This window comes from Ochotona curzoniae, unplaced genomic scaffold, assembly GCF_017591425.1.
Source record: "Ochotona curzoniae isolate NIBS_2020 unplaced genomic scaffold, NIBS_Ocur_1.0 contig_2699, whole genome shotgun sequence".
NCBI classification, from domain to species: domain Eukaryota; kingdom Metazoa; phylum Chordata; class Mammalia; order Lagomorpha; family Ochotonidae; genus Ochotona; species Ochotona curzoniae.
The window spans coordinates 1,114,776-1,136,397 of NW_024465561.1; the positions used below are offsets into that span (position 1 = coordinate 1,114,776).

General features: G+C 60.8%; 3 protein-coding genes across 3 annotated transcripts; 2 read left to right on the top strand and 1 right to left on the bottom strand.

The window, feature by feature from the left end:
• Positions 1 to 263: 263 nt before the first annotated feature.
• Positions 264 to 7,493, top strand: ZNF428 (zinc finger protein 428). Its single transcript, XM_040976220.1, has 3 exons — positions 264 to 330; positions 2,683 to 2,894; positions 6,970 to 7,493. The coding sequence occupies exons 2-3, from the start codon at positions 2,819 to 2,821 to the stop codon at positions 7,491 to 7,493; spliced, it is 600 nt and encodes a 199-aa protein (XP_040832154.1). The 5' UTR covers positions 264 to 330; positions 2,683 to 2,818.
• Positions 7,494 to 10,595: 3,102 nt separating this feature from the next.
• ZNF576 (zinc finger protein 576) lies at positions 10,596 to 13,224 on the bottom strand. The gene is made up of 2 exons (XM_040976226.1): positions 12,552 to 13,224; positions 10,596 to 12,042 (listed from the first exon to the last, which is right to left on the bottom strand). The coding sequence occupies exons 1-2, from the start codon at positions 12,607 to 12,609 to the stop codon at positions 11,630 to 11,632; spliced, it is 471 nt and encodes a 156-aa protein (XP_040832160.1). The 5' UTR covers positions 12,610 to 13,224; the 3' UTR covers positions 10,596 to 11,629.
• A 239-nt stretch (positions 13,225 to 13,463) lies between these two features.
• Positions 13,464 to 19,248, top strand: IRGQ (immunity related GTPase Q). Its single transcript, XM_040976189.1, has 3 exons — positions 13,464 to 13,553; positions 13,680 to 14,223; positions 15,281 to 19,248. The coding sequence occupies exons 2-3, from the start codon at positions 13,682 to 13,684 to the stop codon at positions 16,590 to 16,592; spliced, it is 1,854 nt and encodes a 617-aa protein (XP_040832123.1). The 5' UTR covers positions 13,464 to 13,553; positions 13,680 to 13,681; the 3' UTR covers positions 16,593 to 19,248.
• The last annotated feature ends 2,374 nt before the right edge of the window (positions 19,249 to 21,622 follow it).

The window sequence follows — 21,622 nt, forward strand, 5'->3', positions numbered from 1 at the left end:
ATGGGCGGGCCAGGGGGTCGGGCGCCCCGCGCCCTCCGCCCGGCTCACGCGCGCGCGCGCGCCCCGCAGGCCGCCGATGGACTATACCAAGTCCTGCAGGGCCTCGAGGGGCCGCGCACGCACGCACCCCCGCACGCGGCCCGGTGGACCGCCCGGCGCGCACAGCCCCCTCTCTCAGCCCCCCGCGCGCCGGGAGTGGTCGGGCTCGCCGCGCACGCGCTCTGCGCTCCGTCCCTGCCCTCCCGCCGGCGCAGGCGCGGGGCCCGGGCGCGTGCAGCCGCCGCCACCCACCGCCGGGCCCGACCGGGGGTCCGCGCGGCCACCGTGACCGTGAGTGTCCGCGGGTGGGAAGGGGCGCGCGGGGAATGCCGGGAAGCGGGCGCTACGGCGGCCCCGCGGCATGACGGGAGTTGACACCTCCTGTCATCGAGCGCGGGCCGGGCGGTGTGGGGTGGGCGACCCGGCCTGCTGCCCTGACGGGGGTCAGGGGGACCGGGCACTGCGCCTTCAGGCATGGGGGCCGGTCGGTCGTTCCAGGCCTGGGTCGGAGTCTCCCTTTTGTCACCCAGCTTGGGCCGGGGGTGCCGGGCGCCCTGGCGGGTGGTCGTTCCAGGCCCGAGGCCTCCTGGGAGGCATCGCTGCAGGGCATTGTGGGGACTCGGGGACTAAGATCAGACGTGGTGCCCATTGTTCACGCAGGGCATCGTGGGGCTTTAGACTTGGCATTGGTGGCCTCCACCACACCAGCGCTGTATTATATTTTTTAAAATTAAGATTTATTTATTCTGGGCCAGGCGAGGTAACCTAGTGGCTAAAGTTCTCGCCTTGCATCTACCAAGATCCCATATGGGTGCTGGTTTTGTGTCCTGGCTGCTCCACTCCCGTCCAGCTCCCTGCTTGGGGTCTGGGCAAGCGGTCCAGGACAGCCCAAAGCTTTGCGACCCTGCACCCATGTGGGAGACCTGGAAGAGACTCCTGGCTTCGGATCAGCTCAGCTCCAGCTGTTGCAGGGGAGTGAACCAGTAGACAGAAAATCTTACTGTCTCTCCTTTCCTCTTCAGATCTGACTTTGCAGCTTAAAAAAATATTAGAAAAGCAGATGCATAGAGAGAGAGTCAGAATGATCTTCCATCCACTGGTTCACTCCCCATATGGCTGTAAATAGCCGGAGCCGAGCCGATCCAAAGCCAGGAGCCAGGAGCTTCTTGCAGGTCTCTCACATGGGTTCAGGGCCCCAAAGCTTTAAGTCATCGTCCACTGCTTCCTCAGGCTGCAGCCACGACGCAGCAAAGGAAGTGGAGTAACTGGTATATGAGCTGGCACCCAAAAGGGATGCTGGCGCTTGCAGGTGGGAAACAAATTGAGCCATTACGCAGGCCCCTGCATGGCTTTATTTATGGAAATTGCAGAGTGGACAGAGACGTACATCTTGCATCTGGTCCACTCTAATGTGGCAGTGGTCACAGCTGGGTCTGGGTGAGGTGGAAGCTGAAAGCCACATCAACAAGGACCCAGAAAGTTAAGGTGTGGTCACAGCTGCTCAGGTGCAGCAGCAGGGAGCTGGGTGGAAAGAGGAGTGGCCAGGACTCACAGTCTTCCAGGATTAGCCCCTCCTGTGAGCTAATGAAGCTGGCCCTCCTCAGTAGGGAGGGGCCCTTTATTTGTGACCTTGGGCAAGCCCAGGCAGGACCAGTTAACCTTAGAAGCCCCACTGCTTTTGGTTGTTTAGTGGCTGGATAAACTTAGAATGCCTAGGTTAAGCATGACTCTCAGATCAGCAACCTGTAACCCTATAGGAAAGTGGGCAGTGGGCTAAGCCACTGCCTGGGAAAGCTGGATCCTGTGTTGGAGCCCAGTTTGAGTCCTGTCTACTCCTCTTCAGATCCAGCTCTCTGACAATGACTGGCAAGGCTATGAAAAGTGGCCCAAGGACTCAGGCTCCCTACCGGCCATGTGGCCAACCAGGATGGAGTGCCCGGCTCCTGATAAGTGCCTGACCCTCATGGGCTTTTGGGGAGTGAACCAAGAGTTAGAAGACTTCTCTCTGGCTTTCCCTCTTGGTCACTCCACCTTTCAAATACAATGAACTTTTTAAAAAAGGAAAGTAGCCAATGTGACATAGGGAGTAAAGCGGCCACCTGCAGTGCCAGTATCCCACAAGTAAGTTCCAGCTGCTCTATTTCCCATCCAGCTCCCTGCTGGTGGCCTGGGGAAGCAATAGAAGATGGCCCAAGGGCTTGGGACCCTACAGCACCGCCTCGCCCCAGATCCCACCTCGCCTGTGGACAGAGAAAAGCTGGAGCTGTGTCGGGGTGGGGGGAGGGGTGCTCTGAGGCCGACCCTCAGAACCAAGAGCAGCTGCACTTAAGGAGGGAAAAGCTTTGAACTGCCCGCCAAGTACACTCTGAGCCCCTTGACTGCCCCTGCACTGAGGGCAGGGTGGGAGGCCCATGGTCCAGCAACTAAAGGGTTAAGGCCTGCTCCGCTCTCAGTTCTCTGGCCATCACCTGCCATGAAGTATTAGGAATTTCACCTTCGCTGTGTACACCCCCACCATGGAGAAGACCCCCGGGGGATGTGAAGTCCCATAGAGGAGTGGGGCGGCAGCTAGGCACAGAGTGGGGCCGCGTGCTATATATAAATTTATTCAGCTATCACAGGCCTTTCTTTTCCCTTGTCCAGCGTCCCTCTCGACCTGCCAGCATCCCGCGTTAGTGGAAGACTTTGTGGCCGGAGGTGTGGCTGTGGATAGCCGGCCGGGGAGGGACGCTGCCCAGGCTGCTACTCTTCTCCTGTCTCCCGGCCCCCTGCCCTGGCCATGACAGAGACCCGGGAACCAGCTGAGACTGGGGGCTACGCCAGCCTGGAAGAGGATGATGAAGACCTCTCGCCAGGTGAGGTGAATGCCAAGGGGCCGGTGTGGGCATGGACATCCGCCTGGCGTAGGGTTGGGGCTTCCTGAGGCCGTCTGGAGAGGGATCGGCTCCGGGTCCTGCCAGGAGAGCCAGAACCACCCGTGAGGGCCGTCGCCTGGCTACGATCCTTCCTTGTGGTCCGGGATCGACTGCTGAGCCTCTTTTTCCTGGAGGCCCGGGACCGGCTGCGGGCTCGGTCGGTGCTGGGCGTTCTCCATGGGCAGGCACGACCCTGCTTTGGACCGGCAGCTCTGTTCCAGCTGCCCACCCGCTCGCTGCTGGGGCTGCTCTCCCGGCTGGGCGTTCTCGACGGGCTGCGACCCCTTTTGCTGCTGGCCAGCCGGCGTCTCCGAGGACCTCTCTTCCTGCTGCAGGGTGGGGGCTGGCTGTGGTCCCTATCCTCGCTTGGGGTGGTGGACCGCTGTTTCCTGCGAGCTCTGTGTTTACTGCGGCTCCTGGACTGGCTGTGGGTTCTGTCTGTGGGAGTTTGGGACCAGCTGTCACTTCTGTTCCCCCTGGCTCTTCCAGCTGGCCTCTGGCTGCTTGCCAGGCTGGGAGTGCCTCTGCGGGTACGGCTTCTCGCCCGGCTGTGGGTTCTGTGGTGGCGGAAACTTTTCACCCTCCTCGGGGTGCTGGACGCACTAGGGCTGCGAGTCCTGCTGGGGGTGCTGGACCGGCTGAGGCTTCGTGTCATGCTGGAGGGACTGGCCTGGCTGGGACCCTTGGTTCCGCCGGACACGGCCGCCTGGCTCTGATCATGCTCGCCCTGGGAGGCAGCCATCTGTCCTTGACCCTGCACCTCCTGTGACCCCAGCAGTGGTGGCGGTGATGGCGGTGGGGACTGGCTATGTCCCTGCTGCTGAGAGGCTGTTGGAGACAAGCTGCCACTCTTTGTCCTGCTGGCCAGTCCGGACCTGGTCCCCAGACCTGCACCTCCAGGTGGGCTAGGCTTCTGCTCCCGTGCCCTGCTCATGTTTCCAGCCTGGCTGTCACTCTTCTCCCTGTGGCTGGCCTGCGGCTGGCTGGAGCTCTCAGCCCTGGCCTGTTTCTGCTGGGGAGCAGGGGCCCCTGCCCCTTTGGCAGTGCTGGGCCTGCTGTTGCGAGTCCTCATCTTACTAGAGGTGCTCGTCCTACTAGGTGATCTCTTAGAACTGTGGGTCCCCCTGCGGCCCGGAGTTCTGCCCCGACTGCGTGGAACCCTCTTCTGCTGCTGCTGCTGTGGCCGCATGCCACTGGCCTTGCTGGCCCTAGTGTCCGTGCTGGCCCTGGTGTCCGTGCTGGCCCGGCTTGACATTCTCGCCTTGTTGCGCATCCGGGACTTCCTGCCGGGTTTGCTGGGAGGGACCTTCTTTGCATCAGCTGGTTTGGTGGACTTGGAGCTGCTTGGGCTCATGGGCCTGCTGGGGGTCGTGGATGGCTTGGTGGGCTTGGAGGGGCTGCTGGGTGTTACCAGTTTGGTGGACTTCAAGGAGGCAGGAGGTGTGGGAGCCATGGCAGGCACCGAGGGTCCGGTGGATGCTGGAGATGTGCTGGGCTTGGAGGATCTCTTAGGTGGAGAAGGCATGGTAGGCCTGAAAGGGCTGGTGGCCCTGGACGTCATGGGAAACATGAAAGACCTGGTGGCTGTGGACAGTAACCTGATCGCCAGTCACAGGCCACCTGCGTGAAGTCATAGTGGCCATTTTGAAGTCCCTCGGGGTGGGTGGGGTGATCCCAGAGGGAGGGGCCCTGGGCTGGGGGGCTCCCCTCTTGGGTGGCCTTCCAGCTCCTGAGACTGACTCAGGCTCAGCATTTACGGTGAGATCCAGGCCCCGTCATCAAGGGGTCTCCCAGCGGCCACTGCCCAGGGTGATCAGGGTGTGATGGAGGGCATTCGAACCCAGAGGAGAGGGACGCTGGCCATGTGGGAAGTCAGGGAGGGCTTCACGGAAGTAGTGACTAATAAGCCAGATCTGGCAGAGAAACGAGCTTGTCAGTAGAGTCGAACCCCCCCCCCCGCGCCCCCGTCCCTACCCAGGGGAGAAGAGCCTAGGGCTCCTGTCAGTCGCTGATCCACAGGGCCTCTGCTGCCCAGGTTGGGACCCCAAGTTAAGAGCTGCCCTGGAAGAGTCCCTGAGGAGCTGGGCACAGTGGGGTCCATGCAACCTCTATCACACAGGGTGGGACCCCAAGGTTAGAGCTGCCCTGAAGGAGACCCCGGGGGACAGGGCATAGTGGGTAGACCTCTGACGGGAGGCCAGGGCACAAAGTGGAGGCTTTGCAGAGGACAGATGGAGCCCATGTTGGGTCACAAAGGGGTCAGAGGCTCCCCAGCAGACAGGGTGGGGGACAGCGTCCCAGGCACAGGAGCCTGTCCCTCACCAAGGCCTCCAGAGACTTTGGGTCAGTGGCAGGGGGAGGACAGGGTGGCGCAGGGAGGGACACTCAGCCCGCTCCTCCAGGCTGCTGGGGATGGAGCTGTGAGTCAGAGCGGGCCGGCCCCTGGTCCAGGCACAACCAGCCACAGCTCAGAGCTGGGACAGCAGAGGGCAGTAGGCAAAGGGACTGGCTACCTGGGGTGGGTTCTTCTGAAAAATACTCGGGCAGGGCATGTGCAGTGAAGGACTCCAGAAAGATATGTTAGGTTGAATGCCAAGATATCCAGCTTGCAACTATATAGGCACAAACAGAATGTTCCAGAATGCCGGGAATAGGAGACTCACACACACAGGGACATGTATGCAATGGGGCGGACGATAAGACGACTGAGGCCAAGGAAGGGCTGGCCAGCGGGGCACTGGGACAGTGGGATTTCCGAGGAGTGGTCCCATGGCTGGCAGGAACAGGAGGGGAGGTCAGGGCACCAACAAGCCTTGTGCCACTGCAATGTCATGAGGGAGAAAGTGCTAGGCTGTTGTGACTGGCACCGTGGTCACAGGACCGCTGTGGAGAGAGGACCAGGGCAGGCCAAGGCGAGGTGGCTGTCGGTATTGGGAGGCCACGGCCAGCATCTCCACCTCTGTGGGACTCTCCTGCTGCTCTGTGTGGGCAGCCTCTGTAAGGACTGCTGATGTCTCGGCTCCACCTGGCCTCAACAGCCAGGGCTGGGCCGGGCCACAACCAGGAGCCAGGAACTCCGTCCTCATCTTCCACCACAGGTGCCAGGCCAACCACTTGGGCTATCATCTGCTACCTTCCCAGAAGCACAAGCGAGAAGCTGGCTGGGAAGTGTAACAGCCAGCGCTCCGATGTGGAATGTTGAGATGGCAACAGCAGCTTAACGTGCTGCACTGCAACCTTGGCCCCTGTTTCTCTTTTTCTTAATTCTAAACTTGTCTGTCCCAGGCATGTCCTTTATACACATGAAGTCCCAGGAATATATCTACGCTTTTTTAAAAAGGCTTTATTACTTATTTTTAAAGTTTTATTTTTTTTTTATTGGAAAGGCAGATTTACAGAGAAGAGAGAAAGATACTCCGTCCACTGGTTCCCTCTTCAACTTCAGATCAGGACTAAGCCGATCGGGAGCCAGGAGCACTTTCTGGGTCTCCCACGCAGGTGCAGGGTCCCAAGGCTTTGGGCCGTCCTCTGCTGCTTTCCCAGGTCACAAGCAGGGAGCTGGATAGGAAGTATAGCAACCGGGACTCGAACCAGTGCCCATATGGGATCCCAGCAGTGCACGGAGAGGCTTAATAACAATATCAAGGCAACAGCCCCAAGCCCACCCCCCACCACGTATGGAACTACTTCTGTACATGTGTTCACTTGCTCAGATGCCCGTCTGTGTGGACCAGCACTCCAACAGGGCTGTGTATGGGTGCAGGCCGATGAGCCACCTTCCCTATCTGGGGCCTCCATCTCCCTGTCGCCCACTGCGGAAGCTCACAGACGCCCATTGCTGTTGTGTGTCCACCCTGGCTCCAGTATCACTGACCAGTCCCCATCCCACGGGTGGGTCTAGCAAGCCACCCTTCGGCCTGACATGCCTACAGGGGGCGGCTCCTGCTGGTAGCAGTGACCAATCTGAGCGGGACTCGGCCATGACGTCGCTGCCCCCTCCGTGTGTCCCCCACAGGCCCTGAGCATTCCTCTGACTCGGAGTACACTCTCTCAGAGCCGGACTCCGAGGAAGAGGAGGAGGAGGAGGAAGAGGAAGAGGAGACCACTGATGATCCAGAATATGACCCCGGCTACAAGGTGAAGCAGCGCCTGGGGGGCGGCCGGGGCGGCCCCTCCCGTCGGGCCCCACGGGCAGCCCAGCCCCCGGGCCCCCTGGCACAGCCCTGCCAGCTCTGTGGCCGCTCTCCGCTGGCCGAGGCCCCACCGGGCACCCCACCTTGCCGCCTCTGCCGCCCTGCTTCGGCCCCCCAGGAGCTCCCCACGCCCGCAGGCAGGGCTCCTGGGGGGGGAGACGAGGAGCCCCCTCAGGCTGGGGAGGGCCGCCCCACTGGGCGCGGGGAGGAAGAGGAGGAGGAGGAGGAGGAGGATGAAGAGGATGAAGAGGAGGGCACGTACCACTGCACGGAGTGCGAGGACTCCTTCTCCACGCTGGGCGAGCTGCACGCGCACTTCATGCTGCACGCACGCGGGGAGGTGTAGGCACGGGGAGGGCAGGGCGGGACGAGGGGCAGAGGAGGGGCAGGTCACGTGGTCAGGTCCCGGGCATAGCTCATGTGTGTCGTCTTAGGTGTAGACGTATGAAGGCCAGAATAAAAGCCAATTGTGTGTACGTGTGTCGCGTATGTGTGTTATACCTGCACACAGCCCCCCTTTCCTCACCTCACCAAGGAAACAACTGTGCACTAGGCTTGGGGGCCTGCCAGACGTAGCCATAGTAAGGCTCCAACGCAAGTTTGGTTTTGACTGAGCAGATGACTTGGGGGCGTGGGCCTCCCTTTTGTCTGTCATCAGGCCCAGTGCCTGCCACCTGCATCCTGCTGGTTGACAGGAGCCTGGAGAGATGGCTGTGTCCTCTGCCAAGGAATGTGTGCTGCCCCTGCGTGTGCCTTAGCTGGACGTGAGTCCCGTGGGCACAGCTGACTGCAAAGGAGTCTGGGAAAGGCAGTGTGCTTGACCAAGCCACCCAAGAAGTCCCACTGTAATTGTGCTGCGCTGCCCAAGCCCTTCCTGGTCCGGGAGCTGGAAGGGAGGGGGTGTGTGTACCCAGGTGTGTGTCTAAGAGCGTGCAGAGCAGAGCCTCAGCCTGGAGTGTGACTGCAGATCTGCCACGCTTTATTTGCATGAGACCCCTGGTTCCTAGAATAACTCAGAGAAGAGGCAGGAGCCAGCAATTTGCCTGGCATATGTTCCTGTGTACCTACCGCCCGCTGCCACAGCCTAGCGAAAAACCCCAGGGAGCAAAGCAAAATCTCCCCAAATCCACACAGGGGTGAACAGGGTGCCGCTGGCAGACGGGCAGCAGACAAGGGGCCAGCAGTGCGAGCCTGGTGGGTGACACGGGTGACAGGTGCCATGCGGGACTGGAGGACAGAACTGCCTGCAGGCAGCTGCCATCTGAAATAGCACAGTTCTCTGAAGGAAGGTGCCAGACCGGAAGGAGGAAGGAGGGAGGCGGGGAAGTGTATGTGCTGCCGGGGAAGAACATTCCAGTCGGGATGAGGATCCCGGGTGGTGTGTCGGGGTGGCCAGAGCATGGGGAAAGAGTTGGGAAGAAAGAGGAGCTGTGGCAGCTGGGGCTTCCACTCTCGAAACGGGCAGTGCCAGCTCACAAAGGCTAGGTACTAAGTCTGTCTTTGCATTTGCTTCCTAAGCATTGACCACAGGCCGGGCCCATGGTGCGTCACGCATGTTGGCTCATCCAAACCCACACCCAGGAACCTTCAGGAATAAAATTTGAATGACTATCATGGCCACTCAGTGAGGCAGCCATGCTCACGGCAGGCTAGGCCTAGGCTCGGCGCTTTGTATGGGCCATCGAGTTGGTTGGTCACCACTGCAGTAGGGACCCATGGCTGCTCTGGGCATTCGTCCAGTTGCAGTGATCTGGGCACCCGCAGGCATCTGCTGTCACCATGGCCATGCCTCCTGGCTTTCAGTCACAGGAGCAGAACCTGACAGTCATGACAATGGATGCTCATTGCTCATGGTCAGGGAGGCGGGGAGCTGAGATCAAGGTGCTGGCAGGTTCTGGGTCAGCTGACAGCTGCTGTTGGCCTCCCAGGGCTCACCCGGCGGAGAGGGCAGAGGGTGAGAGGTGGGAGAAAGCAAAAGACCCCCTTTCCTCCAGCTCTTGGGATGCTGAGCCTCCGGCTTCGGTCATGTGGGGTCTCGGCTTCCCAACGTGGGAATCCTGGGGTTCCCAGCCCTTCAGACCGTAGCACATTCCTCAGTGAGGAGACAACACTTGCCCTGGAGACCCCCATCCTGCCATCCCAGAGAACTCCCCGACCCTCAGCCAGGGCCAGGGGACGTGGGCTGCTGCCCACCTGCCTGTGGAAGGCAGGCAAGCGTGGCATCTGCAAAGGGGCCTGGGTTACAGCATGGCATTGGGCGGAAAGAGGAAGCGCATGGAAGTGTGTGAAGCTCCTTCCTGGCTGTATCCTGGCTGTCCCTGTCACGGGTGAAAATGAAAAGTGCTGAATGCGCTGGCAAGAAAAAGTAGGGCAAGGGCTTGGCCAGGCAGCTTTAGGAAGACCTGAGGAGTGGGCAGGTGCTGAGACCTGGGGAAGTGGGCGGTGGTGCAGAGGCCCCGAGGCTGAGCCCACCCCAAGGAAGTAGAGGACACCCCCACCTCCGGCCTGGTATATGGAGGGAGAGGGGAGGGCAGCCAGGAGACAGAGCTGCAGCTGGGGCTGGAGGTTGCTGTGGGACACACCGAGGTTCTCCACGGGACAGCCAGTTGACCCAGAGTTCTTCCTCCAGATTCTGGCCCTGAGCACAGCATGCCACTGCCTTGGCTGGGCAGTGTGGAGAGTACGTGGGGCAGGGTGGGGCCACAGGAAGCACGTGACCCAGTTTATTTTTGGAGTCTTTTGGTGACTCCCCCCCTCCCCCCAGGATTTATTTATTTGAAAGGCAGAGTTAGAGAGAGGTCTTCCATCCTCCAGGTCACTCCCCTAATGTTTCGGCTGGTGTTGGACAAGACTGGAGCCAGGAACTTGGAACTCCAGCTGGGTCTCCCACATGGGCGCAGAGGCCCAAGCACTTGGGCCATCCTCCACTGCTTTCCCAGGCGTATTAGCAGGAGCTGGAATGGAAGTGGAGCAGTCAGGACTCGAACCAGCATCCACAGGTGGCTTAGCTATGGCCACAGTACTGGCCTCAGCTGTGGTAAGTTGACATCTTGGAAAAACCCAACGGCCAGCTGATTCCATCCCATTCCCGACAAGGGGTCTAGGCCAGCCATGCCCCAACTGCTCCCCAATACACACACACCCCTTCTCCTGCCAGGCACAGCACTGCCCAGACCCAGAGGTCATGTGTGCCTGTGAGTTAGACCAGGGCCCAGCGGACTTGCACCGCAGGGAGGGACTAGATGACTATTCCTCATGTTTCAGCAGCAGAAGCCAGGAAGCCTCCTGGAAGCTCTCAGATCGGTTCCAGGCAGAAGCCGCCATAAACAATACAAAACCAACGTGACTGTTCAATAAAACTTTATTTGTACAATCTGGCTAGATGTGACCGCAGACCTCTGTCTCAGCTGTATATGACAGACACAGGACAGCAGAGCACCGCGCCCACACTGGACCTGTGCCCCAGGCCCTCACTGCCTTTTTGCTCTGCCATCCCACATGCTGGTCTTGTCCTCAGGATCCAGGATGTTTGGATACCATGTCCACATTTCTGATTAGGAAAACCGAGCCCCTTCCCCAAGCTAGGGAAGATTTTCCCTGGGACTTTTGCTTGAACCGGGTCCCATGGCCACATGTTGCTCCAAGGGACTCTGGGAAATGTAGTCTTAAGCCAAGAATCATCTCCCAGTCTACCTGGATGAGCCTCACATCACCAGAACCCAGAGCTCCACAGGCAACATATGAGAGCCTGGCTCAGTGGGCGCCCCCAGAGGCAGAGGGCCATGGGCCATGGGCCACCTCGGCTGGTAGCCTTGGCCCTGTCTCACCCTTGCCCACACGGTCAGGCCTGGCCTGGGCCTTTCAGGAGAGCTGCAAACAGGACCCTAACGGGGAGTGTCCCGAGGCCAGCCAAAGATTGCACAGGACAGATGGCGTCTCTGCTGGACTTGGAGCCAGTCGTCCTCCAGTGCCAGGCCAGCTCTGCACCATTTCGACCCCAATGCCCCCACCCCCTCTGCATGGAAGCACTGGTGAGGGGTAGGTGGGAAGAGACCAGGACCCGGTGCCAACACCACCCGCTCCTTCCCGACCAGTGCATGTGGCGCCAGCGCGTTCGCTGCCCCCTCCCCAGGACAGCATGCGCCATGCCCGGTAGGGTCACAGCACAGGCGGTGCCTCATTCATGTGCCCATCCAGGCCCTGATCCAGGCACTTGGCTCCCGGCAGCCCGCAGCATCCATCTGGGAAGAATTCAAGGTGATTGCATAATCTGCAGCTAGCTGTTTAATTGGGAATGAGGGAGATAAAAATAAACTCTTATTTCACTCCCAAAAAAGCCCACTCGATGGACAGTCTGGTTGCACAGTTTTCCCGTGTCCTCCAGAGCTCTGGAGGAGAATCTTCTGGGCCCTGTCCAGCAGGAGCTCTTGTCCCTCCCACCTTGGGAAGGAGCAGCAATCTTCCTGCTGGGCCAGCAGCCCCTCAGAGTTCCCCCCGAGCGTGCCGGATGTAATGTCGGTGCAGCCCGGCCTCCTGCGCAAAGCCCTGGCCGCACTCGGTGCAGGCGAAGGTGCCACCGGGCGCGGGGGCCTCGTGCACCTGTCGGTGGCGCCGCAGAGAAGCCGCCTGCCCGAAGGCCTTGCCGCAGTCAGGACACGGGAAGGGGGGCTGAGCCGCGAGGCCGGCGGGGCCGGCAGGGCTGTGGCCGCGCTGGTGGGCCATCAGGGCCTTGGAGGACAGGAAGGAGCGGTCGCAGGTGAAGCAGACGAAGAGCGCCCCCCGCAGCTTCTGGGCCACGAAGTCGGCCGGGTGCTCCCGCTTCATGTGCCGCTCCTGAAATTTGGAATCGGCGAAGGTGATGAGGCAGCGGCTGCACTGCGGGGCCTCCGGGTGGCCTGAAGGATGTGGACAGAGGTTGGGGAAGGCCCCCAGCACCTCTCCCCAGCCCCAGAACCGGGCGCTGCCCAAACCGGGGTCCACGCTGCTGTGGCCTACGGGGGGCCGGCTGTCAGAGTGGACTTCAGAGGGTGAGCTCAAAGCAGGCAGACCGTGGAGCGTGGGGCCAGGACTGGGACGCTGGGAGTGGCCGCCCCACAGAGCAGCAGGGCAGGGAGGACAGTGCCCTCGGGCCACGCCGGCTTGGGGTGCACCCTTGGCAGGCACGAGGGGCACGGGGTGATTAACACCTGGACGAGGGGCTAGCCCCTAAGAAGTGCTCAGAGCAGCAGGACTGTCCACTGTGCCGGCCGTGGGTCGGGAGCTGCCCTGCTCCGTCTCATTAGGACTGAAGGAGCTCGCGGGGCGCTGGGGGTGGGGATGAGCTGAGGGGCCGGCACAGTCCCTTCCCAAAAGGAAGCGAGGAACCCGGGGTGCGGGAGGCGACCCCTCAGCCAGCCGTACTCACAGACGCCGCCTCGGGGGCTGCCGGCCGATTCCTGCTGCTCCGCGGACTCCTCCTCCATGATGCCCGAGACCCCTCTGCTCAAGAGGGCAGCGCGAGTGAGGGGGTGCTGTTCGGCCGGCACCAGCCCCCTAAAAACCTAGCGATCTCGGCCCGCGACGCCCACCTGTGACCGGCACGGGACCACCTCGTTCTTTCCGAGGCAGCTGCCACTAAGAGGACCGTCCAATCCAAACGATCGGCACCTCCCCGGTTCGAGACCCCGCTAAAGACAGCTCACGGTGTGACCTGTGACCGCTGCCCTCGGAGCGTCATCGCGCTCTTGAACATGTCGGGACACCGATTCTGTCTCTCCCTGGACATCGTGCTTTGCCACCCCCGTGCCCCGCTCGCGCGGTCAGCCCCAGTGCCCGGTTACCCGCCACCACTGTCAGTGGGGCGCTGCCTGCTCCTCGGAGCGAGGGTACCCGGGACTCGACCCTCCTTCCGTACAGCACAGGCTGCCTCGCGCGGCGCCTGTCACGGGCGCGCCTTAGCGCCACCACCCGCAGGGGAGTGAAGCAGGGCCCACTGAATTTCAAGATTCCTGAGGTTTCAAAGCCTGAGGCGCCTCTCAAAACCGAGCCCGTCACCGCCATCCCGCATCAAGTAGTACATTCGCGAACGCGCACCTCGGGGCGGGATCAGAGGAGAGGGGTCCTTCCCTGCGCTGTGATGCGTGCTGATGACGTCGCAGCCGCCGTGCCGTACAAGACCCCAGCGGGTCGCGCGGAGTGCGCAGGCGCCGAGGGCCGGTTCATTGTTCCCAGGCGAGAGGCGGCCGGAGCTGAGGGGCGTGCTCCGCACGGCCGTAGTGCGCAGGCGCGTCGAGGCGGTCACGTCTCCCCGGGGGCGGGGGTGAGTGACGTCAGGGCAGAAGCTCTAGAACGCGTCCCGGCGTCCGGACCTCGGTTCCCCGGTGAGTCCGGGACGAGGCTTCTGCACGAGCGAGCGTGCTGCTTCCCGGTGAGTGCTTGGGAAGCGAGGGCGGAGGGGAAGCCGTTCCGACGGCCGCGAGGGGAGAAGCCGTCGGGGCTGGGAGACGCGGCCGCCCGTGACCCCGGCAACCCCGCGCCCTTGCTCGCTTTGCAGCCATGCCTCCGCCCCGGGGAGACGTGACCGCCTTGTGCCTGGGACCCCCGGGCTCCGGGAAGTCGGCGCTGATCCAGGCGCTGTGCGCCGAGGATGCAGACCCGGTGGAACTGCCCGAGGCGATCCCCGAAGGACGGCCGGACTCCGGGGTGCCTCGCCTGAGAGCTGCGGGCCCGGGGCTCTTCCTGGGCGAGCTGAGCTGCCCACCCGCAGCGCCCGGGCCCTGGGCGGCTGAGGCCGACATGCTGGTTCTGGTGCTGCCCGGACCGGAGGGGGCTGCGGAGCCCTTGGCCCCGGAGCTGGGCGAGGCAGCACGGGCCGCCCTGGCCCGAGGAGCCCCGCTGCTGGCCGTGCGGATCCTCCCTGGCGACCAGTTGCAGAAGGACGCGCAGGCCCGGGAGCAGACCACCGCCCTGCTGGCGGCCGCCGGGCTGGGAGCTGCGCCCCTCTTCGTGCTGCCTGCGGAACGGGCCAGCAGCGATGGCCTCGGGGAGCTGGAGCGCCTGCGGTCGGTGCTGAGGAGCCGGGCAGAGGCACTGCAGAGGTGAGCCCCGGATTTCCAGCTGGGCTGGGTTGGGGGTCTTTAGGCTAGACCCATGCCCCGTAGCCGCTCAGGGACAAGGGTTATCCACTCTTTCTGTGGGACCTTTTACTGGCATCTAGTTTCACTTCACCCACCTGGAGGTCCTGCCCGGTTGTCAGGGTCCTTGGGGGACCTCCTGGGCTGGTGGGACCCACATACTGCCCGCAGACCCGCTCTGCCCAGCGGGTTTGTGATCCTTGCAGCCCCTGGCGTCTAACCTTGTAGCAGCTTGGTTCTCAAGCACCCTTAGTCGCTCAAAAGCTTCAACATCAAGTGAGCTTTAGGATTTTAAAAATGCATTGAGTGTTTATTTGAAAGAGTCCCAGAGCGAAAGCCAGAGAGAGAAGAGAGAGAGAGGAAGAGAACGCTTCCATCTGCTGGTTCACTCCCCAGATGGCAGCAGCAACCGAAGCTGGGCCAGGCCGTACCCAGGAGCTCCGTCCAGGCCTCCCGTGGGGGTGGTAGGCGGCTTTGGCCATCCTTTGCTGCCTTCCTGGCCCATGAGCAGGGAACTGGATTAAAAGCGGAGCAGTGGTGTGGCAATAGAGGATGCCTGGGAGTAGAAATAGTCTGGGGAACGGGGGAGAGGGGACAGGCAGAGCCCTTTAGCTTTACCTGCTGTCCCCTTAGCCACACCTGCTTGGCCAGAACTGGTACCTGGGCAGTCCCCACTCTGCCGGCTTCAGGAAGGGCACCCTGGCCCCTTGGGCTGGCCCCTGTGAAACGCTCAACGTACACAACAGTGGGGGTTCTACTTGCGAGCATTGCAGAAGGCTTCCCGTCTTGGGCTTCTGTTTGAACCCTGACGTTGGGGTTACCCACCATCCTGTCCGGGGCTGCTCCAAGGCCCACCCTTATGTTTTTAGCCCCTTCCCACCGGCATTTATGGCCAGTCCTGTCTACTTATTTCTTGCCTCTGTTCCCCATGTCCTGTCTTATTCTCTCAGCACCACTCCTTGGTCGCTTCACCTGGAGTCCCTCCTTCAAGCCCTTCTGCCTTCTCTCCCTGCCCCTGCAGGCTCCTACCAGCGGCTCAGGATGGCTTCGAGGTACTGGGTGCAGCCGAGCTGGAGGCTGTGCGCGAGGCCTTCGAGACGGGAGGCCTGGAGGCAGCTCTGTCGTGGGTACGCGCTGGCCTGGAGCGCCTAGGCAGCGCGCGGCTGGACCTAGCAGTGGCTGGCACTGCAGACACGAGCCGTGTGCTGGGCGTGCTGCTTGGACTGGACCCTGACGACGCATGTGCAGTGCCTGCCTCTGCACCCACCCCTTTCCCAGCCCCTGAGCGCCCCAATGTCGTGTTCTGGATTGTGCCACTGGGTCCTACCGTCGCCTCAGCTGCCAGCACCCCTCACCCGACCCACTACGATGCCCTCATCCTAGTCACCTCTGGGGCACCGATGGAGAAGGATTTGGTGCAGGCGCGAGCCTTGGTGCCCCCGGATGCACCGCTGGTCTGCGTGCGGACCGATGGCGAGGGCGAGGATCCAGAGGCTCTGGGTGAAGCTGGAGAGGTGGAGAAGCTTGGCAGGCAGAGCACAGAGAAGGCAGGTGTGGGCGGATCGGATCCTGCACCCGGTGAGGGGAGGGAGAAGCAGGGTACAGGTGGAGGAGGCCAGGAGAAGGCTGGCAGCGAATGCTCACAGGAGGGCGATGGTGGGACGGCGGCAGGCAGCACAGATGCCCAGCGCTCAGCCGCGTTGAGTCCGGAGGACGAGACATGGGAGGTGCTGGAAGAGACGCGGCCACCCGTGTTCCCCCTACGGCCCGCTGGACTCCCGGGGCTGTGTGAGTGGCTGCGCTGTGCGCTCCCCCCCGCCCAGGCTGGGGCGCTGCTGCTGGCGCTGCCTCCTGCATCTCCTGCCGCAGCCCGGAGGAAGGTGGCTGCGCTGCGGGCAGGGGCTTGGCGGCCGGCCCTGCTGGCTAGCCTGGCAGCGGCAGCAGCTCCAGTACCAGGACTAGGCTGGGCCTGCGATGTGGCGCTCCTGCGGGGTCAGCTGGCAGAGTGGAGGCGGGCGCTGGGGCTCGAACCTGCGTCATTGGCGCGTCGTGAGCGTGCCCTGGGTCTGACCCCTGGAGAGCTGGCGGCGCGTACTCACTTCCCGGGCCCGGTAACGCGGGCCGAGGTGGAAGCCAGGCTGGGAGCCTGGGCTGGCGAGGGTACCGCGGGGTCCGCGGCGCTAGGCGCTCTTTCTTTCCTGTGGCCCGCGGGGGGTGCAGCGGCCACTGGCGGCCTGGGCTACCGCGCGGCACACGGCGTCCTGCTGCAGGCGCTGGACGAGATGCAGGCAGACGCCGAGGCTGTGTTGGCACCCGCTGAGCCCACCCTGTGAGGGTTGGGGAGTACCTGTTGTTCTGGTTGCCAGCTCCTGAGGGCATGAGGATCCGAAGTCCTGTTGGGGGAGGGGCTGCGGGAGTGCCGAGGGTAAAGGAGCCGGGGTGTCCTTGGGAATTCTGGGTGATTGAAGGGGATTGGGTCGCCTGGATTCCTGGGTCAGAGGTGGGGTTGGTAGGGAGTCTTGCCTCCTGCAGCAAGTAGGAGCCTGGACTCCCACAGAGGGGGCAGGTCTTGGTCTCCAGGGGAGAAGAAATGAGAGTTCCTGGATGTGTACGTTCTTGAGGCCCTGGGCTGGTTATCAGACAGGGAAGAGAAACCTGAGGGTCCAGGGTCCTTTCAGTCCTCATGGGGCTGGGGTCTGCAGGAGCCCAGAAACCTGGGACCTTGGATTCTAATTCTTGGGTGGGGGGAGGTCTGTATGACACTTGTCGCCGGGTCTGGGGGGGCATGGTTGGTCTCACAGAAGTGGGAGAGGGCAGCCATCTGCACGTGGTGGGCGCCAAGGGTCGTGGGAGACCAGGAACAAGGCTGGAGATGGGAGGGCCACATGATGGCGACCCCTTCCAGATGGGCCTGGTACAGGAGGGTTCCTGGTGTGTGCTCCCACGGTGTAGATGCTGAGTGAGAATGCCTCCTGTCTCTCCCACCTGGGGGGGGGGCGCTGTTTGTTCTTGTCTTGGTTTCTTCGGTTGTTAAACCTAAATGTGTGCTGACCTTGGTCCTTTGTGCACCTGCCTTTCTGGACAAGCAGCTGCTTCTGTCTCCAACACCTGTGTGGGGCCGTCCAGGGGCTTCCCAAGATGCACTGCCCCTAGAGGGTGCTGCAGCGAGCAGGGGTGTGTGGAGACAGACACCACAGTGCCTGGAAGGTGGCCAGAGCTGTGTGTCTTGGAGAAGCCACAGGCTCCTGAATGCTTCAGCATTATGACCACAAGAGGGGGACCTGAGGAGCGGTTACAGAGAACCAAATACAGGCAGGGCTGGCTGGAGACCCCAGCGCACACGGCGAGGCTCCTGTGTGCTTTGGTCCTGCCGTCTGCTCCCCACCCAGCCTGCCAGGCCACCCTGCCTAGGCCTGAATAGACCCCAGGCCCTTGGCACGGCTGTCCTGTCTCCCAGAATGCTCAGAGACAAGCCCTGCCCTTTCCTGTTGCTCACCTGGCCCTATTAACCCCCACACCACCGTTGTTGGTCTCTGCCTGCCGATCCAGTCCCGTTGACAGTGCTCTGCATGTTGGCCTCCGTAGTGGGTGCTGATGCTTTGCCTGTCTTGTCCTCTGGCACCCCGCCGGCTGCCAGAACTCAGCCGCCACACAGCAGATGCTTCAGTCGTTGATGAGTGGGAGGGCGAGGACCGGAATTGCCACAGGAAGGAAAAAGAAGCGAGTCTAATGGCTGAGAAGTCCCGTCTGAGGTGGTGGAGGAGGCCTGGGTAGCGAGCACAGCTCTGCCACGTTACACCACTGAGATCACTGCCTTATCCCCCCATCGGCGAGCCGGAAGGGCTGGACCACAACCACAGGTACCCCCGAGGACTCCATTTCCTGGATGGCTATAGACAAGGGTGAGGGACAGCACCCCACGTCCAGCCTGTGCCCCCGCCCCAGCAGAGACTGCCAAAGGGTGAAATGACTTAAGACGGAGAAGCTTCCAGCTGTGAAAATGGTGTCCTCGTCCTCAAGGCCCTTGGCCCCCTGGTAATGCTGCTGGGGGGCCATGTCGGTGCCCCCCCCATGCATGTCTGCATCTGTGCCTTCTCCGTGCAGCTTGCAGTGCGCCCCTCCCTCAATGGAGATGATCAAGACCGGTGCAGCACGATCCTGTCCAGCAGCGAGACACCAAGAGCCACACGTGTGATGTCAGACTGCCTAGTGGCCACGTTGCTGGAGTGGACGAAGGCCGGGGGCTCGTCGGAATCCGTTCCCACGTGACCCAGCGTGCCTGTTACTGTCATCTCTGCATGCAGTCAGTCTCGAGTGCTGCTCGCTTCCTTCTTTCCGCTGCGTTCCTGGAGTGTGGTCATTGGCACCGACCGCATCGCCATCAGATAATAAGCAGAAATGCTTCGCCCCTATTTATTTATTTAATTATTTGTTAGTGCATGCGCTCCCATCTGCTAGTTTATTCTGGTTTAGCCACGTCTGGAACATGGAGTCTGGAATCCCACCCAGGTCCCCGTATTGGGTGGCAGGACCCCAGGCATGGAAGGCCTCATCACAGGAGCCAGAGTTAAGAATGAAGCTCAGATGCTCCCCCACACACACATACACAGACTGTAGGCCTCTCCCCCTTCCTGTGGCCTCCGCCAATTCTGTCAGCCGCAGTGCAAGAACCAGCTTGATATACCTGAATCTACTTGGTAGTCTTTCAGCAGCAGAAGTGGGTATGAATCTTTGAAATAAAATGTGGAATTCAGCTGCCTACTCACATTTGGGTGGTCACATGGGGTTGTCTCCATTACACAGGGGGTCGTGGCTGCAGAGGCAGCTCCAGGATCTTGACCTTGGGATGACCTTGAGAGTGTGAGTGGCATCTACTCACAGTTATTGTGAGAAGTCGATGTGTGCAGGTTCTTGTGTGCACACACAGCAGCTTACAGCCCTTCCCGCAGATGCTGACTCGCCAGGCCCTGAGCCCTGGGCACCTCTCTGCCCCTCTGATACCATCTTAGAGCTGGTCCAACATCGCTTCTCTGCCCTCATCAGAGCCCAGGCCTGAAAGGGCAGGACAGCTGGGCCTGTGTGCATTGTCGGTGCTCCCTGAGGCATGTGGACTGGCATGGCTATGGCTTGGCACCCAAGGATCTCACAGCTTTGAGCCTTGGGCCTTATGGACGCACAGTGAGGTTTCGTCTCAGGCAGCAGATCCCGAGTCCCTGTGGATGTCTGTTGGCCGCCCTCGAAGGCAGATTCCTAGAGATGTGTCTTGAATAAATATGGATAGGAATTGTACTTCGTGTCTGTTCTTTATTTCAAAGACACAGAGATCTTCCCATCATTGGTCCCTTCCCCAAATGCCTACAACAGAAACCAGGAATGGAACTCCATCTGGGTCTTGGGTGAGTGGCAGGGACCCAACCCCTGGAGTATGTGGTAGCTGGAAGCTGAACTTGGAAGTGGTAGAGCCAGGACTTGAACCCAACACTTGGGTGTGGCTGTCCTGTGGTATCTGTTCTTTTGGGGTTTGTAGGGGAGAAAGGAAGATGCTTAGTATCTCAGGTTGGAATCCTGGGTCCTGTGAGAAGATCATGGGGAATAGGAGCACTAGCAGGAAGCTGAGCAGCTGGGACTTGAACCAGTGCTCCTATGGCATGCCAATGACGTAGGCGGTCACTAAGCCCGCCGTGGTGTTAGTCCAGCCTGAGGACCACCGGTCTTGTTGCCCTCAGGACCCTGCACATCAGGAAACCCAGACTGCATGGCCCAGCTACCTGTGACTTCCCACCCCTGGTCCACAGCCAGCCCCCAGGGATGGAACTGTCCAGCTGATAGACAGCTGAACCCAGTGACATCAGCAGAGGAGCACCCACCTGGGGGCTGGTGCCAGGGTGCAACGGATTAAATCACCTGCAGCAGCATCACTTCTGACCCAGCTGTCTGCTGATAACCTAGAAAGGCAGCAGAGGATGGTCGAAGTGCTGACACACTTGCACCCACTGAGGCATCCAGATGAGGCTCCTGGCTTTGGCTTGACTCAGCCCTGGCTGTTGTGATCATTTGGGGAGTGAACCAGCAGATGCAAAATCTCTTCCCTCCTCTCTCTAATTCTTCCAAATTAATTTGGAAACACACACCCAGCTGGTCTCGTGACCAAGTTGTTGACTCATTGACTCATGAGCTAAATAAAGATAATTGTTCCAGGTCACGCCATTTGGTGATGTTTTGTTACGGAGCCGAACAGTAACCCATACTGACTCATTCATTCCGTTTCCCTGCTGTGGTCTCCCCTTTAGCCATGACCCAATGATTGGCTTTATTACCTCCCTCATGATGTCCTTTCTCTCAATCCCAGATTCATCTCCTGGCAACAATGAGAATGACTATGCCATCACACACAGCTGTCAACAAGGTGAAACGAGACTGTCTTTACCCAGAGGCCGCCCGGTGTTTGTGAAACCTGCCTGGTTCTCTGACTTCCCACACTGGGCGGGACTGCCTTTCGGCTGCTGTGTGGTTGGGTGGGGCTGTGGGAGTAGACTCACGAGCTGTAAATGTTAGGTCATTTCTGCATCCCTGCGTGTGGTCACCATGGAAGACTCTCCCAGGTGCTTCCTGGGAGCCAAGAAGCTGACTGTGTTCAAGGGGGTGGCTGCACTTGACAGAGATGGGCAGAAGCACAGGGTGAGGGAAAAACTGGATGACGCGCCTTCACTCTTCTGTCCTACACTGCAGGGGAAAATAGCCTCCCAGTCCTATTCGTGTTGGGTCTGGAGGCAGGATTGATTGACTCAGGGAAAAGTTGGCAGGCTCAACCTTAGCCACGGCCTTGGATACACTTGGGCTCCTAGGGTCTGATAGGAGAACCTTTGCCAGAAAGCCGCTGGTCCTAAATGCTGGTGGAAACTCTTGGAGGAATCTGGGACCCTCTTCCCAAGCCAGAGCCAGTCCGGTCGGGCCCGCAAGCTGAGTGCCTTGAATCAGTTTGGCTCCTCACCCGGCATTATTGCAGCGCCAGCTGACTCCTGGATCTCCATTGTTTTCAACCCCGAGCTAAGAGACTTGTTTGTTACTGTAGCACAATCTGGTTAGTCTTGACCGATGGCTATGTGCGTGGAGCACCTGCCAGCCCCATGGCTCTCCATAAGTGGCAGCTGCTAGCATGATTGCTGTTTGCCTCGCCATGTCGCCTCCAGGGCTGACGCTGGCTCCTGGGTGCCAGACCCTGCACTGGATGCTTCTCAAATGTCCTTTCATTTGACATTGATGGCAACCCTATGAAGTGATAGAACTAACTCCCACGTATTGCAGTCATGAGAACAGACAAAAAGCAGGGGGCGGGGGAAGAGGTGATTGTGGAATCTAGAGT

Bases quoted from the DNA above. Each gene is read 5' to 3' on its own strand.
- ZNF428 (XM_040976220.1), top strand. From the start codon at position 2,819: ATGACAGAGACCCGGGAACCAGCTGAGACTGGGGGCTACGCCAGCCTG. The intron at 2,895-6,969 runs GTGAGGTGAATG...TGTCCCCCACAG, and splicing joins TGATGAAGACCTCTCGCCAG to GCCCTGAGCATTCCTCTGAC.
- ZNF576 (XM_040976226.1), bottom strand. From the start codon at position 12,609: ATGGAGGAGGAGTCCGCGGAGCAGCAGGAATCGGCCGGCAGCCCCCGA. The intron at 12,043-12,551 runs GTGAGTACGGCT...CACATCCTTCAG, and splicing joins CAGCCCCCGAGGCGGCGTCT to GCCACCCGGAGGCCCCGCAG.
- IRGQ (XM_040976189.1), top strand. From the start codon at position 13,682: ATGCCTCCGCCCCGGGGAGACGTGACCGCCTTGTGCCTGGGACCCCCG. The intron at 14,224-15,280 runs GTGAGCCCCGGA...CTGCCCCTGCAG, and splicing joins CGGGCAGAGGCACTGCAGAG to GCTCCTACCAGCGGCTCAGG.